The 13,469-nt window shown below is 37.4% G+C and overlaps 1 protein-coding gene across 2 annotated transcripts in view; it reads right to left on the bottom strand.

Annotated features, from left to right (window-relative positions):
• PDE8B (phosphodiesterase 8B) overlaps window positions 1-13,469 on the bottom strand; it is a 344,612-nt gene that overhangs the window by 107,568 nt on the left and 223,575 nt on the right. For both annotated transcript variants that reach the window (XM_078153161.1, XM_020998444.2), the window contains exons 5-6: window positions 12,857-12,914; window positions 2,947-3,035 (exon numbers count right to left, since the gene is read on the bottom strand). In XM_078153161.1, coding sequence (XP_078009287.1) covers window positions 2,947-3,035; window positions 12,857-12,914 — 147 coding nt within the window. The remainder of the gene's footprint in view (window positions 1-2,946; window positions 3,036-12,856; window positions 12,915-13,469) is intronic.

Genomic DNA, 13,469 nt, shown 5'->3' with positions numbered 1-13,469 from the left:
TAAAATGCAGTACTAATACACTTACATGACCTGCCTCAATGGACTACTTTGGATCAAGGAGTTTGAAAACTGTAAAGTATGGTTTAAATGCTATTATTATTGTATAATAAATATGAATTAGAAAAGGTAGAGGTCACAAGAAATGCAAACAATAATTTATATACTAGCATGATTAAGCATAAGTTTTTGAAGGAAAGGCAATGTGGTTTGTGTAGAGGAAAATCACGCTTCATCCATCTTTGAAATTGCTTAAAGAGCTTATAGACAAGGGGAACCAACAGACTTAGACTTTCTAGTAAGTCAGTGAATTAACAAGCATTTATTAAGTGTCCAAGACTTCATGCTAAGTACTAAGGATAGTAAGACAAAAAAAGCTCCCCTTCTCCTCAAAAACAAAAACAAAAACACACAAGGCTGTTGGAAAACAAATATCGAAGGATGTATTACTAGACTCAAATTCTGGCTCTGCACGGCCAAGTCAGTAAGGCCGGACCCTTGTTAATTCATCTATAAAACAAGAGGGTTGGGCTAGATGACCTTTAAGGTCCCTTTGCTCTAAATCCTATGATCTTAAGGGCAGAGTTGTATTAAAAGATGACTGTGTGATCAGTTGCTTAAACAGTATAGAAAATATATAGTGAAATTTCTAAGAATGGGGAGGAGGCTTGGCTCTTCCAGGTAATGAAATACAACCACAGCAAATTAGCTTCTGCAATCCTTCATGCAGTTTAGGTTCTCAATGAGGTAAGACAAAACTGGGAAAAGTTCAAAAGAAAGGCAATTGCAATAATACAGGTGGAGCCAGAAAGATTAAATTTCTAGACTTAAAGGACAAAGGTTCTGAGAAGACGTGATCCTAGCCTGTAAAAAATCACTAAAGGAGTTGGAAAGGTGACATATACTTATTCATGGGGCACACCCTGAAGCTTGAAGTTTGGCCAGACATAAAAGGAATTAAAAAAAAAAAACAATGGCCAGCAAACTTAATGGAACATATTACTCTGAAAGGTAGTTCACTTTCACAGAAGCAGAGAGGGAAAGGATCTTGGAAGTCACCTGATTCAACCTCTCTCCAGTTAAGGAGACTGAGGCCCAGAGAGAATGTTACTTGTCCATGGTTACACAGTTATTAAGAGGCAGAACCCAAACTATAAAGTACATCTTCTCATTCCACATGCAGCTGTCTTTACATTTTATTACCATGTTGTCTTCTGTCAAAATAAAAAGATTTTCAAGAAGAATAAATTCAAGATAAATTCAGTTAACAGAATCAGAGCTGATTCCAAAGGCGTTCCTGAGGCCAAAGATGTAGCCCCAACCTCAAGTCTGAGTTAATGGAAGTTAACAACCGTGTACTTCCGTAGACTATCCTATGGCAGATGTGTGACTTAGAGAACAAAAAACAACACACAGACACACGCATACACATTTTTCAGGATGATGATTAGAGCAAACATTTACTATTAGTCATTTTAGATGTGTGCTGAGTAACGTGGGGCTGCTAGGTGGTGCAGCACATAGAGTACTGGGTCTGGAGTCAGGAAGGCATCTTTCTGAGTTCAAAACTGGTCTCAGACACTTACTAGCTGTGTGACCCTGGGTAAGTCACTTAACCCTGTTTGTCTCAGTTTCCTGATCTGTAAAATAAGCTGGAGAAGGAAATGGCAAAACATCACAGTATCTTTGCCAAGAAAACTCCAAATGGGATCACAAAAGAATTGGACACGACTGAAAAATGACCCAACAACAAAATGAGTAATGGATTTGTGTTTTAACTTAGCAGCACATATGTACTCCCTTCCATCTTAGTAATGAAATGCCATATTACTGATGGTTAAGTTCTTGATGCCAAACTATGGTCGAAGGCCTATTATGCAGGTGGTATGGAAGACAGAGACCTGGGAGATACAGTCAAGAGGGACCTACGTTCAAATCACAATTCCTCTCAGCCTCAGTTTCCTCATATACGAAAGGGGATAACAATAACACCTACTTCACAGAATTCTTGTGAGGATCAAATATGTGTCAAGTGCTTTTAGAACCTTAAAGTGTCATATAAACATTAATTATTATTATTGTCCAGAGTAGTTGGGTCTGGTAAAGATTAGGACATCATAATTGGATATAATTTGCTACTTCAGAATGACTATACCAAGAGGTTTTGGTATCAGAAACCAAAATTCTAACTAGTTTAGGAGGCTGGATAACATGCTTCATCCTTTCTCAGTTCCAAAGAGCTTTATAACCTGCTACTTAAAATATCTGGTTCAAATTGTAACAATTCAAATTCACTTCCCCACAATAACTCATAGCAAGTATTTTTGACCCCATTTTATAGATCAGAAACTGAACAGAGGGTAAGTGATTTGCCCAAGGTCAAAATAGTGTCTGAGGTCTAATTTGAATTCAAGTCTTTCTCATCTTCAATACTCTTTCTGCTCAGCATAAAAGGGCTCTCATGGCAACTTTATTTTGGCCAGAATGATAAATATCCATCCTTGTATGCTAACATCATATATGTCCAAAACAAGAACTCACAAATAGAAATAAAACGTAATCCTCTGGAGCTACTTATTCTTCAGCCAGAGTCTGACAACTGAATACTGAGCAATACTTTCCTCATACATTATTTTAAGAATGTGCTTAAAATAGCAGTCTGTGTTGAGAAAGGCAGAGGAGCTAAAAACTTGTCCCATCCTCTCCAAGGGCTCCCACTCTGGCTACATCATAAAGGATGGGCGATCTGGGCTCTGGAAGCCCAGCTGAGAGGACATGGGTTCAATACATTAGAGTTACTTTCTGGTCTGGTGCTCCTGTTTGACTTTCTGCATTATTCTTGGTGCTCAGCCATTCACATCCAACCCAACGACTTCAACTGGTGATGACTGACAAACTGATTTAGAATATTGCTAAGTCGGAACTTAATTTTGCCATGTTTCCACGTACCGTAATTTGAATTGTGATCGAACTTCCCCATGTTCTATTTGAATCAGTTCATTGTAACAAGCAGTGATACTGCTATTCTCCATAAATCTCTGAAAAAGAAAAAGAATAAAAGACAGCCTGTGAGACATGTACAATCATTTGTTAGAGAGGAAAACTCTAAATATAATAAATAGTTCCCTCCCCCTCCAACCTCACTTTGATCTTTATTACCTTATTGCAAATAAGTAGCTTGAAATGAAATGAAATGACGTGGAGGCGGAGCTAAGATGGAAGCATAAAGGCAAAGACTTGCCTGAGGTCTCCTCCAAACCCTTCCAAATACCTTTAAAAATGACTCTAACCACATTTCTAGAGCAGCAGAATCCACAAAAAGATGGAGTGAAACAAATTTCCAGCCCAAGACAACTTGGGAGGTTGGTAGGAAAGGTCTGTTGCATCATGGTGAGAGAGAGAGGAGCACAGTGCAGTGCAGGCTGCGCCAGCATAGTCTGGGCCCCAGCAAACCAGAAGTAGGCCTTGGGAGCCACTGAATCTGCAGCAGCAATGGCAGCAGCAGTGGCTACTTCCAGAGCTCTCAGCCAGCAGACCAAAAGGGGATTGAACAACTGGTCAGAAGGAGATTACAGGGGTCTCTTTGCTAGCATTGAGGCAGGACTATGTTGCTTTGCTCATACTTGGATCTGGGTCACAGTCGTGGGTGGTAGTCCTGGGGTGAAGTGGAACACTAGCATAGCAGAGCTTGTGGCCACAGTGAAGGGGGGGCCCTCCTCACAGTTCCACGGTAGAAGAGAGTGCTTGTGGTCACACCCAGACCAGAGAACAGGTCAGGAGGGTAGAAAACGCCTCTTCTTATACCATACCACCTTGGAAGAACTTACATTTTACAGGTCTCTAGAAGTATTTCTGAAAACAGCTGCACAAAACCCCTGAAGCTTGGGACAGTGTGCCCTCCACCCTGGAAGTAGAGTCCTACCTTAACAAAGAGTTAAAAGGTCAAGTAACAGGCTGGGAAAAGGAACAAGCAATGGAAAAAACTCTTGACTATATAAAGTTACTATGGTGACAAGAAAGATCAAAACATACACCCAGAAGAAGACAACAAAGTCAAAGTTCCTACATCCAAAGCCTCCAAGAAAAATATGAATTGGTCTCAGGCCATGGAAGAGTTCAAAAAGGATTCTGAAAAATCAAGTAAGAGAAGCAGAGGAAAAATTGGGAAGAGAAATGAGAGTGATAGAAGAAAATTATGAAAAACAAGTCAATAGCTTGGTAAAGGAGACACAAAAAAATACTGAAGAAAATAACACTTTAAAAAACAGAGTAGGCCAAATGGTCCAAAAAGCCAATGAGGAGGAGAATGCCTTAAAAAGCAGAACTGGCCAAAAAAAAAAAAAAAGGTCCAAAAGCTCACTGAAGAAAATAATTCCTTAAAAATTAGAATGGAGCAAATGGAAGCTAATGATTTTATGAGAAATCAAGTGACAATAAAACAAAACCAAAGGAATGAAAAAATAGAAGACAATATGAAATGCTTCAATGGAAAAACAACTGACCTGGAAAATAAATTCAGGAGAGATAATCTGATTAAATGATTAAGGAATTCTTCTGTTCATTTACTGGAAATGTACTGAATACCTACTATGCATGATAGGTACCGAAGGAGGTGTGTAGATAAATTTAAGATACAGTCCCTTAACTCAAGGAGTTTATAATGTACTGAGGGCAGGGAGCAGACAGATAAAGCATATACAGAGATTAAATGTAATATAAATTATAATAACAAACCCTCAAAAAGTCACTCATATATGCAAGTACTCCAACAACTCAAGGCAGACATATCTTTTCTCAATAAAATACAAGGTAATTTCCTCCATAGTTGGAAGGCACCATTATTGTCCTACACACAACTGATCTGTGTATCTGATGACAATTTCAATAAACGTTTATAAAGTATATAATCTATAGGGGATTACAAAGATGACTAACCCAATGGTATGTACCTCCAAGGAGTTTAGAGTACAGTAAGAGAGGTAAGGTATGAACAAAAATAAGTCTAACTACACAACTGAATGTGGAAAAGTGTATGTATAAGCAATTTAAAGAGAATATATAAAAGTGGAGTGTTCAGTTTAAATTTCATACACGTAAAGGAGAGTAACGTGAGTAAGGCCAAACTTGTGGTTTGGAATCAGATTGGGAAAAGCACTTAATGTCAAGCTAAGGAATTTGGATTATCCAGCACTTAGCACAGTGCCTGGCACATTGGTATTGTTGTTATTCAGTCATTTTTCAATTGTGTCCAACTCTGTGATCCCATTCGGGGTTTTCTTGCCAAAGATATTTCAGTGGCTTGCCATTTCCCTCTCTTGGATCATTTTTACAGATGAGAAAACTGAGGCAAACAGGGTTAAGTGACTTGCCCAGGATCACACAACTAATAAGTCTTTGAGGCCAGATTTGAACTCATGAGGATGAGTCTTTCTGATTCCAAGCCCAGTGCTCCATCCACTGCACCACCTAGCTGCCCTGGCATATGGTAGGCATTTAATAAATACTTATTGCTGTGAAGAACCTTGAACCTCAGCCTAGGGAATTTGGCTATGAGCACCCTTTCTTATTCACAGAGCATTGATTTATTTATCATTAAACACATAGGAATGGTAGTATTGAACATAGCAAACTGTGAACATAGTGCCATAAACATAGTAAAATAATGCAGAAATAATACTGATTAAAAGATAAATTTCAGGACAACTTTGGAAATCATTTTTGCCAAAGATATGAAAACAAAACCTTGTGTTACTTTTTGATTTGAGATAAGATAATACTTGTTGTCTACAATTCTCTAAGTCTGTGTAACTGCAGCAAAACAACTGGCATAGAGGAGTCTCTAGAGCCAGAATCTCGTTTTATGAAACTTTACAGATCACAGAGCATGAGCTGGAGTGGATCGCAGAGGCCCACTAGTCTAATGCCTTCAATTTACAGATGAGGAAACTGAGGCTCAGAGAGGATAAGTGACTCGCTGAAACATGCTTCGGATGTCAAATTTGAACCCAGGTTCTTTGACTCAAGAAACAATGTTCTTTTCACCACAGCAGGCTGCCTCTCTTGTGGATTTTCTGTATTATCACCCATCCAAATCTATACCATTCAGATAGCTCGATGGACAGACACAGAGAACACCAGACCCATGAGGTTTGTTTCCCAGAATTACATTAAATAAATTCATCATAAGAAAACTCACAGGATCATACATATGTACGTATATGTGTATATATGTATATAGATGTGTGTATATGTCGACATATGTGTACACACATACACCTATGTGTGTATATATATCCACATATACACACATACATACACACACACACACACACACACACACACACACACACACACACCCCCAAATGAATACTTCCTTTTACTTTCACATTATCCTGATTTTGTATATCTATTATGGCCCACCACTCTTGGTGAAGAATCAGGGAGAATGCGGGTAGGGTGAGAAGACGACAATAATGAACTTGGTTCAGCTGATATTACAAATCAGGAGCTAAAATAAACATATGATCATCTAATACGACTCTCACCAAATAAGGACATAGTTCTCTACTCTACCACCTGAACCTTTTGGGGGTAGGGAGAGGGAGGGAGTGTATCAATAAGATTTACAACTAAATAAAAAGAGGGATGCAAAGTTTCAGATGGAAAGAGCAGGTTCATTCATGGCTCCAAGGGGTGAATGAGTACAAAGTTCTCTGAGTATCTCTCCTGCAGTAAAGCCCCTTAAGGATAGCACCAAGGACTTCAATGAGAGCTATGCTGGAACACTTGAAGGCACAGCTTGTCCCTGGATCCCAAATCAATGACCATAGACTTTGGTCTCACTGGGCTGAATAGCCAGCAACACAGGGCTGGGTTTCAGCAAATAATTCAATACAATCAAAACAACTCCAAGATGTGAAACACTCTCACGGCAACTGGGGAAAACAAGAATAACAGGCATAGTTGGAAAGATGTAGGGATGAAATGTTGCCAGCTAAATCATTTTTGCCCAAAAAAGGAAAGCAGTCCTCCATGTTTGGGGGTCAACAATGGAGGGTCCTACTAATTTCACAGTAACTTCATGAGTAGAGTAAAATAAGCCCCACAAGTATGTTAACTCTGTAAAGGCAAATGAATGAATTTAATAAGTGGTACTTTTTTCTGTTTTGGAGATGGAATCTCCCAGCCTTGTCCAGGATCTTGCCCACCCATCGATGGGCTTGATCCCAAAGCTGATCAGTATGGAAGTCTCAACTGGCTTCATTTTTGTCACCTGAGTTGGCTTATCATTCAGTAGGCAGCCTAGTGGCCCTCTCCTCCCAAGGAATCACCATATTACAGCTGGTCTTAGCAAAGATACCTGATTGGCTTTAGCCATAATACATCTCAAAATTCCCAAACTCAACAGTCCACCAGCCTTAGTATTACCCAGTAGTAATGATAAGAGGCATGAGTCACTATCCCTGGCCTATGGAAGATTTCCAACCTGGCACTAAATGATACCAAGTGGGCTTGGGAGGTTAATGTTCTTCAGATGGATGCTCATTTTGCCATATATGGTTGAAACATTAAATATTTCAATGGGGTTTAAATATATCAAAAAAATGTTAGAAGGAAACAAAGTGACGTACTTCTTCTTTGTAGGGTGAACAGATTTGTGATTCAATCAAAATAAGGAACTTCCATTGAGGAAGCCCCTTCTCCCACAGATCAGCCACTTCTTTGAAACTTATAGCCTGAAAAAATTACCAGTAATTACCAATTACTGAAAGAATTAAGGTATTAGCACGAGGAAACACAGCCAGTATCAGAGGTGGGACCTGAACCCAGGTCTTTCTTACACCAATCAATACCAGCTCCCTACCCCAACATTCCTCTGCCTCCCAGTAGGGTTGTTCTCCAAATTTCATTTTTTATAACCTTTACTCCCAAAGAAGTTCAAACCATGAGGTTTGATCTGTCTTCTTTTCCTTTTTTAAATAGATCTGGAAATTTCAGTCATCTAGGGAAGGAAAGATATGCTTCAATCTATTCTGCTTGCTGTGCTAATTAGAGGCAGATTCACTGAATGAGGGCCAGGCCTTGAAAATGACGATGACCAAGAATGGTCATCACAAGAAACAGAGGCCAACATAAGTAACATAAAAACACTCCCAGAGCCTAGCTGACTCTAAGGAACACAACCTACAGCATTATTATCTTATTCTCCACTCAATGTGCAGGATAAGAAGGAAATCTTGTGTTGCTCAGCACTGAGAGAAGCTTGACAGATACCATAAAAGATAATTGTGGGTTGGGGGAAAGATGGGGAAAAGGAATCAGAGCAATTGTTTTCTGAAGACGAGAAAAGGAATTATGAAAGGTGATGATGGCCTGTCATTTCTCCAAAAGTAGGTTAAAGAAAATGAGTCCTAGTTCCACTTACTCTTTCTTTAACAAGCCTCCTTTTAAAGGATTTTCTGTTGCATAAGCCCAAAACACGTCCTTGTAATCTCACTAAGGTACAATATACAAGTGTACCAGAAGTGAATGCCCTCCTTTAAGGGAATGGACAACAGACAAAAGGAAAGTGTTCAGAGAGGAAAGGATAGAGCTAATTAGCAGTACCCTACTCAATTCCACAATGTGGAACATATTATCTTGAGTATTTTATTTAGCATTGTTCTTTTCATCCCTAAAGCATTCCCCAGGCACAGAAATAACCTCACCCAAAATGTAGCTTCTCCTTCTCCATGATATAAAGCCAGGAAAATATTCTTAACACTCTTCCACCTCTCCACTTTCCCAAATCCCCTATCCCAGCAAACCAGACTTAGCCTGAAGCAGCAGGCCATCTAAAGTCTAGAGGGGGATGTTCACAGGACTCCATTTTGAAAGCCTCATGTATTATCACGGAGCTTGCCATCTACTGAAGACTTGGTTCTGCTTACTTCACAGCATCAGTTCATACAAATCTTTCCAGGTTTTTCTGAAGTCTACTTCCTCATCATTTCTTATAGCACAATAGTATTCCATTACATTCATATATCACAGCTTGTCCAGCCATTCCCCAATTGATGGGCATTCTCTGATTTTCCAATTCTTTGCCACCACAAAAAGAGCTGCTATAAATATTTTTGTATACGTGAGTCCTTTTCTCACTTTTATGATCTCTTTGGGATATAGCCCTAGAAGTGCTATTGCTGGGTCAAAGGGTATGCACATTTTTATAGCCCTTTGGTCATAGTTCCAAATTGCTCTCCAGAATGGTTCTATCAGTTTACAACTCTACCAAAAATGCATTATTATTCCAATTTTTCCACATCTTCTCCAGCATTTATAATTTTCCTGTTTTGTCATGTTAGCCAATCTGATAGATGTGATGTGGTACCTCAGAGTCATTTTGATTTGCATTTCTCTAATCAATAGTGATTTAGAGCATTTTTTCATATGACTATAGATAGCTTTAATTTTTTCAGCTGAAAACTTCCTGTTAATATCCTTTGACCATTTATCAGTTGGGGAATGACTTGTATTCTTATAAATTTGACTCAGTTCTCTATATATTTTGCAAATGAGGCCTTTATCAGAGACACTGGTTATAAAAATTGTTTCCCAGTTTTCTGCTTCCCTCCTAATCTTGGTTGCATTAGCTTTGTTTGTGCAAAATTTTTTAAATTTAATGTAATCAAAATTATCCATTTTGTATTTCAAAATGTTCTCTATCTCTTGTTTGGTCATAAATTCTTCCATGCTCCAAAAATCTAACAGGTAAACTATTCCTTGCTCTTCTAGTTTGCTTACAGTATCAGCTTTTATATCTAAAGCATGTACCCATTTTGACTTTATTTTGGTATACAGTTTAAGATGTTGGTCTATGCTCAGTTTCTGCCATACTATTTTTTAGTTTTCCCAGCAGTTCTTGTCAAATAGTGAATTCTTATCCCAGAAGCTGGGGTCTTTGGGTTTATCAAACAGGGATTACTATAGTCATTGACTACTGTGTCTTATGTACCTAACCTATTCCACTGATCACCACTCTATTTCTTAACCAGTACCAAGTAGTTTTGATGAATGTTGCTTTATAATACAATTTAAGATCTGGTATGGCTAGCATTTTTTTTTCATTAATTCATTTGATATTCTTGACCGTTTGTTCTCTCACATGAATTTTGTTTTTATTTTTTCTGGCTCTATAGAATAATTTTTGGAAGTTTGATTGGTATGGCGCTGAATAAGTAAATTAATTTAGGTAGAATCACTATTTTTACTATATTAGCTCGGTCTACCCATGAGCAACTGATGTTTTTCCAATTATTTAGATCTGACTTTATTTGTGTGAAAAGTGTTTTGTAATTGTGTTTATATAGTTCCTGGGTTTGTTTTGGCAGGCAGACTCCCAAATATTTTATAATGTCTACAGTAACTTTAAATGGAATTTCTCTATCTCTTCCTTTTGGGCTTTTTTAGTTGTATATAGAAATGCCGATGATTTATGTGGTTTTATTTTCTATCCTGCAAATTTGCTAAAGTTGTTTATTATTTCAAGTAGTTTTTTATTGGATTCTCTAGGATTCTCTAAGTACATCATCATATTATCTGCAAAAAGTGATAGCTTTGTTTCTTCTTTGTCTATTCTAATTCCTTAAATTTCTTTTTCTTCTCTTATTGCTAAAGCTAACATTTCTAGTACCATATTAAATAACAGCGATGATAATGGACATCTTTGTTTCGCCCCTGATCTTACTGGAAATGTTTCTAGCTTATCCCCATTACATATAATGCTTGCTGATGGTTTTAGGTAGATGCTACTTATCATTTTAAGGAAGATTCTGTTTATTTCTATGCTCTCTAATGTTTTCAAATAGGAATGAGTGTTGTATTTTGTCAAAAGCTTTTTCTGCATCTATTGAGATAATCATATAGTTTCTGTTAGTTTTGTTGTTGATATGGTTAATAATGTTGATAGTTTTCCTAATATTGAACCAGCCCTGCATTCCTGGTATAAATCCCACCTGGTCATAGTGTATTATTCTTATGATAAATTGCTGCAATCTTTCTGTTAACGTTTTACTTAAAATTTTTGCATCTATATTCATTAGGGAAATTGGCCTATAATTTTCTTTCTCTGTTTTGACTCTTTCCGGTTTAGGTCTCAGTACCATATTTGTAGCATAAAAAGAATTTGGTAGAACTCTTTCTTTGCCTATTTTCCCAAATAGTCTATATAATATTGAAATGAATTGATCTTTAAATATTTGATAGAATTCGCTTGCAAATCCATCTGGTCCTGGAGATTTTTTCCTAGAAGTTCATTTATGGTTTGTTCAATTTCTTTTTCTGAAATGTGGTTATTTAAATATTTTTTTCCTCTTCTGTTAATCTGGGCAATTTATATTTTGTAAATACTCATCCATTTCACCAAGATTGTCAAATTTATTGGCATACACAACATTCTCTTAATATAGCAAACACCTAAAGGAGTTTGTTGGCTTCTTGAGGAACTATGCCCTATCTTCCCACACTATTTCCTAGCATAGTCTTCTATACAATTAAAAAAAACTGCTTCCTTGTAAGAAAAAGGAAAGGACGTATTTGTACAAAAATATTTAAAAGCTCTTTTTCTGGTAACAAAGAATTGGAAATTGAGGGGATGCCCATTAACTGGAGAATGGCTGAACAAGTTGTGGTACATGATTGTGATGGAATACTATTGTGTAGAAGAAATAATAAGTAGAAAAATCTGGGGAGATTTATAAAAGCTGATGCAAAGTGAAGTGAGCAGAACCAGGAGAACACGGCACACAATAGCAGCAATATTGTAAGGATGTAACTGTGAAAAACTTAGCTATTCTGATCAAGACAACAATCCAATACAATTCCATGCTGAAAAATGCTTTCTACTTCCAGAGAGAGAACTGAGGAGCTCTGAGTGCATACTTTGAAGCATACTTTCAAAATTTATTTTTCTTTTTTTGTTGTGTGTTTTCTTTTGTAACGTGGCTAATATGGAAATACGTTTTGCATGATTTCACATGTATAATTGAAAGGGTGGGAGGGAATTTGGAACTCAAAATTTTTAAAAGTGAATGTTACAAGTATCTTACATCTAATGAGAAATAGTTAGTAAAATAAATAAACATATATTTAAAAAACAAATAAAAAATGCTTGCTTGTTGACTAAATGAATGAATGAACTTAGAGCTCTGAAACCACATTTCTTCAGGATAACTTCATAAACATCAGGTACTTCATGGTTAGGGTGTTGATAAAGATGGAAACCCTAGCTGGACATAGAGATAAAACCACATACTTACATATATGAAACATACACATATACGTCATCTGCTCTTAGGGTAGTCTAAACATGAGTGTTTAAGGACTATGAAACTTTGGACTGAGGTAACTGGATATGTGTTTTTGAGGGACTTAACCCCTAGCACTCTGATATGTGACAGACACGCAATAATAATAGTCTCAGAGGACAATAACTCAAAACAGCTGGTCAAGTTTTACCCTTTCTCCCTCATAATTTGAAGCACCTCAGTATTGACCTAACATTTAGAGTTATTGTCAATTAAGTCAGCAATTGTCAGTTATTTCATCAATCATTTAATAATTATTTATTATGACACATCACAATAATATATTTATTAGAATTAATTATTATATTAAATATGATGACATCTGTATTAATTATTAAACGCCTGCTTTGTGCTAAGCACTGGGAATACAAGTTGTGCCATGACACTATTGTTACTGCTCATCTGGCACATATCACAGTGCAAGGGGTCGAGTCCCTCAACCTTGACTTGCTTTTAATTAAGTATCTTTTTTGGGTGGGGGGAGGGATCTGCAGGAGGAGAAAGGCTCTACATACCCTATTGAAGCCTGCATGGAGAAGAGGAAGGACTGATGTTTCTTCACGTTCACCCGATCTGCAGCAAAGCAGAAAATGTGGTCACTCAGCAGATACAAACCAGGATTCCTCACACTGAAACATGGAAAGAGAGCAATGAGGCAAACATATATTTAGCTCCAACAATGGCCCAAACGGAAGGCTCCTTTCTAATTTATCATGTTAGTCAGTGGCATCTGTTGATAGGTGTGGACAAACTGCATATGCAGCTTGTTCCTATGAGTGAAGAGTCCCTGATGCTTCATGCTTTGCATTACCTTTTCAGATGTAAAAATAAATAAATAAAAAACAAGAAAGTGAAAAAAAAAGTCCACATAAACCAAAAATCATCATAAGGTTAATCATAAGATTTAGAGCTAGAAAAGACTTAAGCAATCTAATCCAACCTCCTCCTCATTTTGCCAATTGGGAAACTGAGGCCCAGAGAGAAGGACTTTCCCAATATCACACAGGTAGTAAGGAAGGGAGTTGGGCTATAATCCAAGTCCTCTGATTAAATAACTTTGAAGGTTCTTTCAAGCTCTAATGCTAGGATCCCACATTTCAAATCCAGTGCTCATTACATTCTTCAGTG

This window comes from Phascolarctos cinereus, unplaced genomic scaffold (genome assembly GCF_003287225.1).
Source record: "Phascolarctos cinereus isolate Bilbo 61053 unplaced genomic scaffold, phaCin_HiC Scaffold_4;HRSCAF=312, whole genome shotgun sequence".
Taxonomy (NCBI): domain Eukaryota; kingdom Metazoa; phylum Chordata; class Mammalia; order Diprotodontia; family Phascolarctidae; genus Phascolarctos; species Phascolarctos cinereus.
Note: the sequence above shows the minus strand (reverse complement) of the source record. Positions and strands in the feature narration are given on the sequence as shown.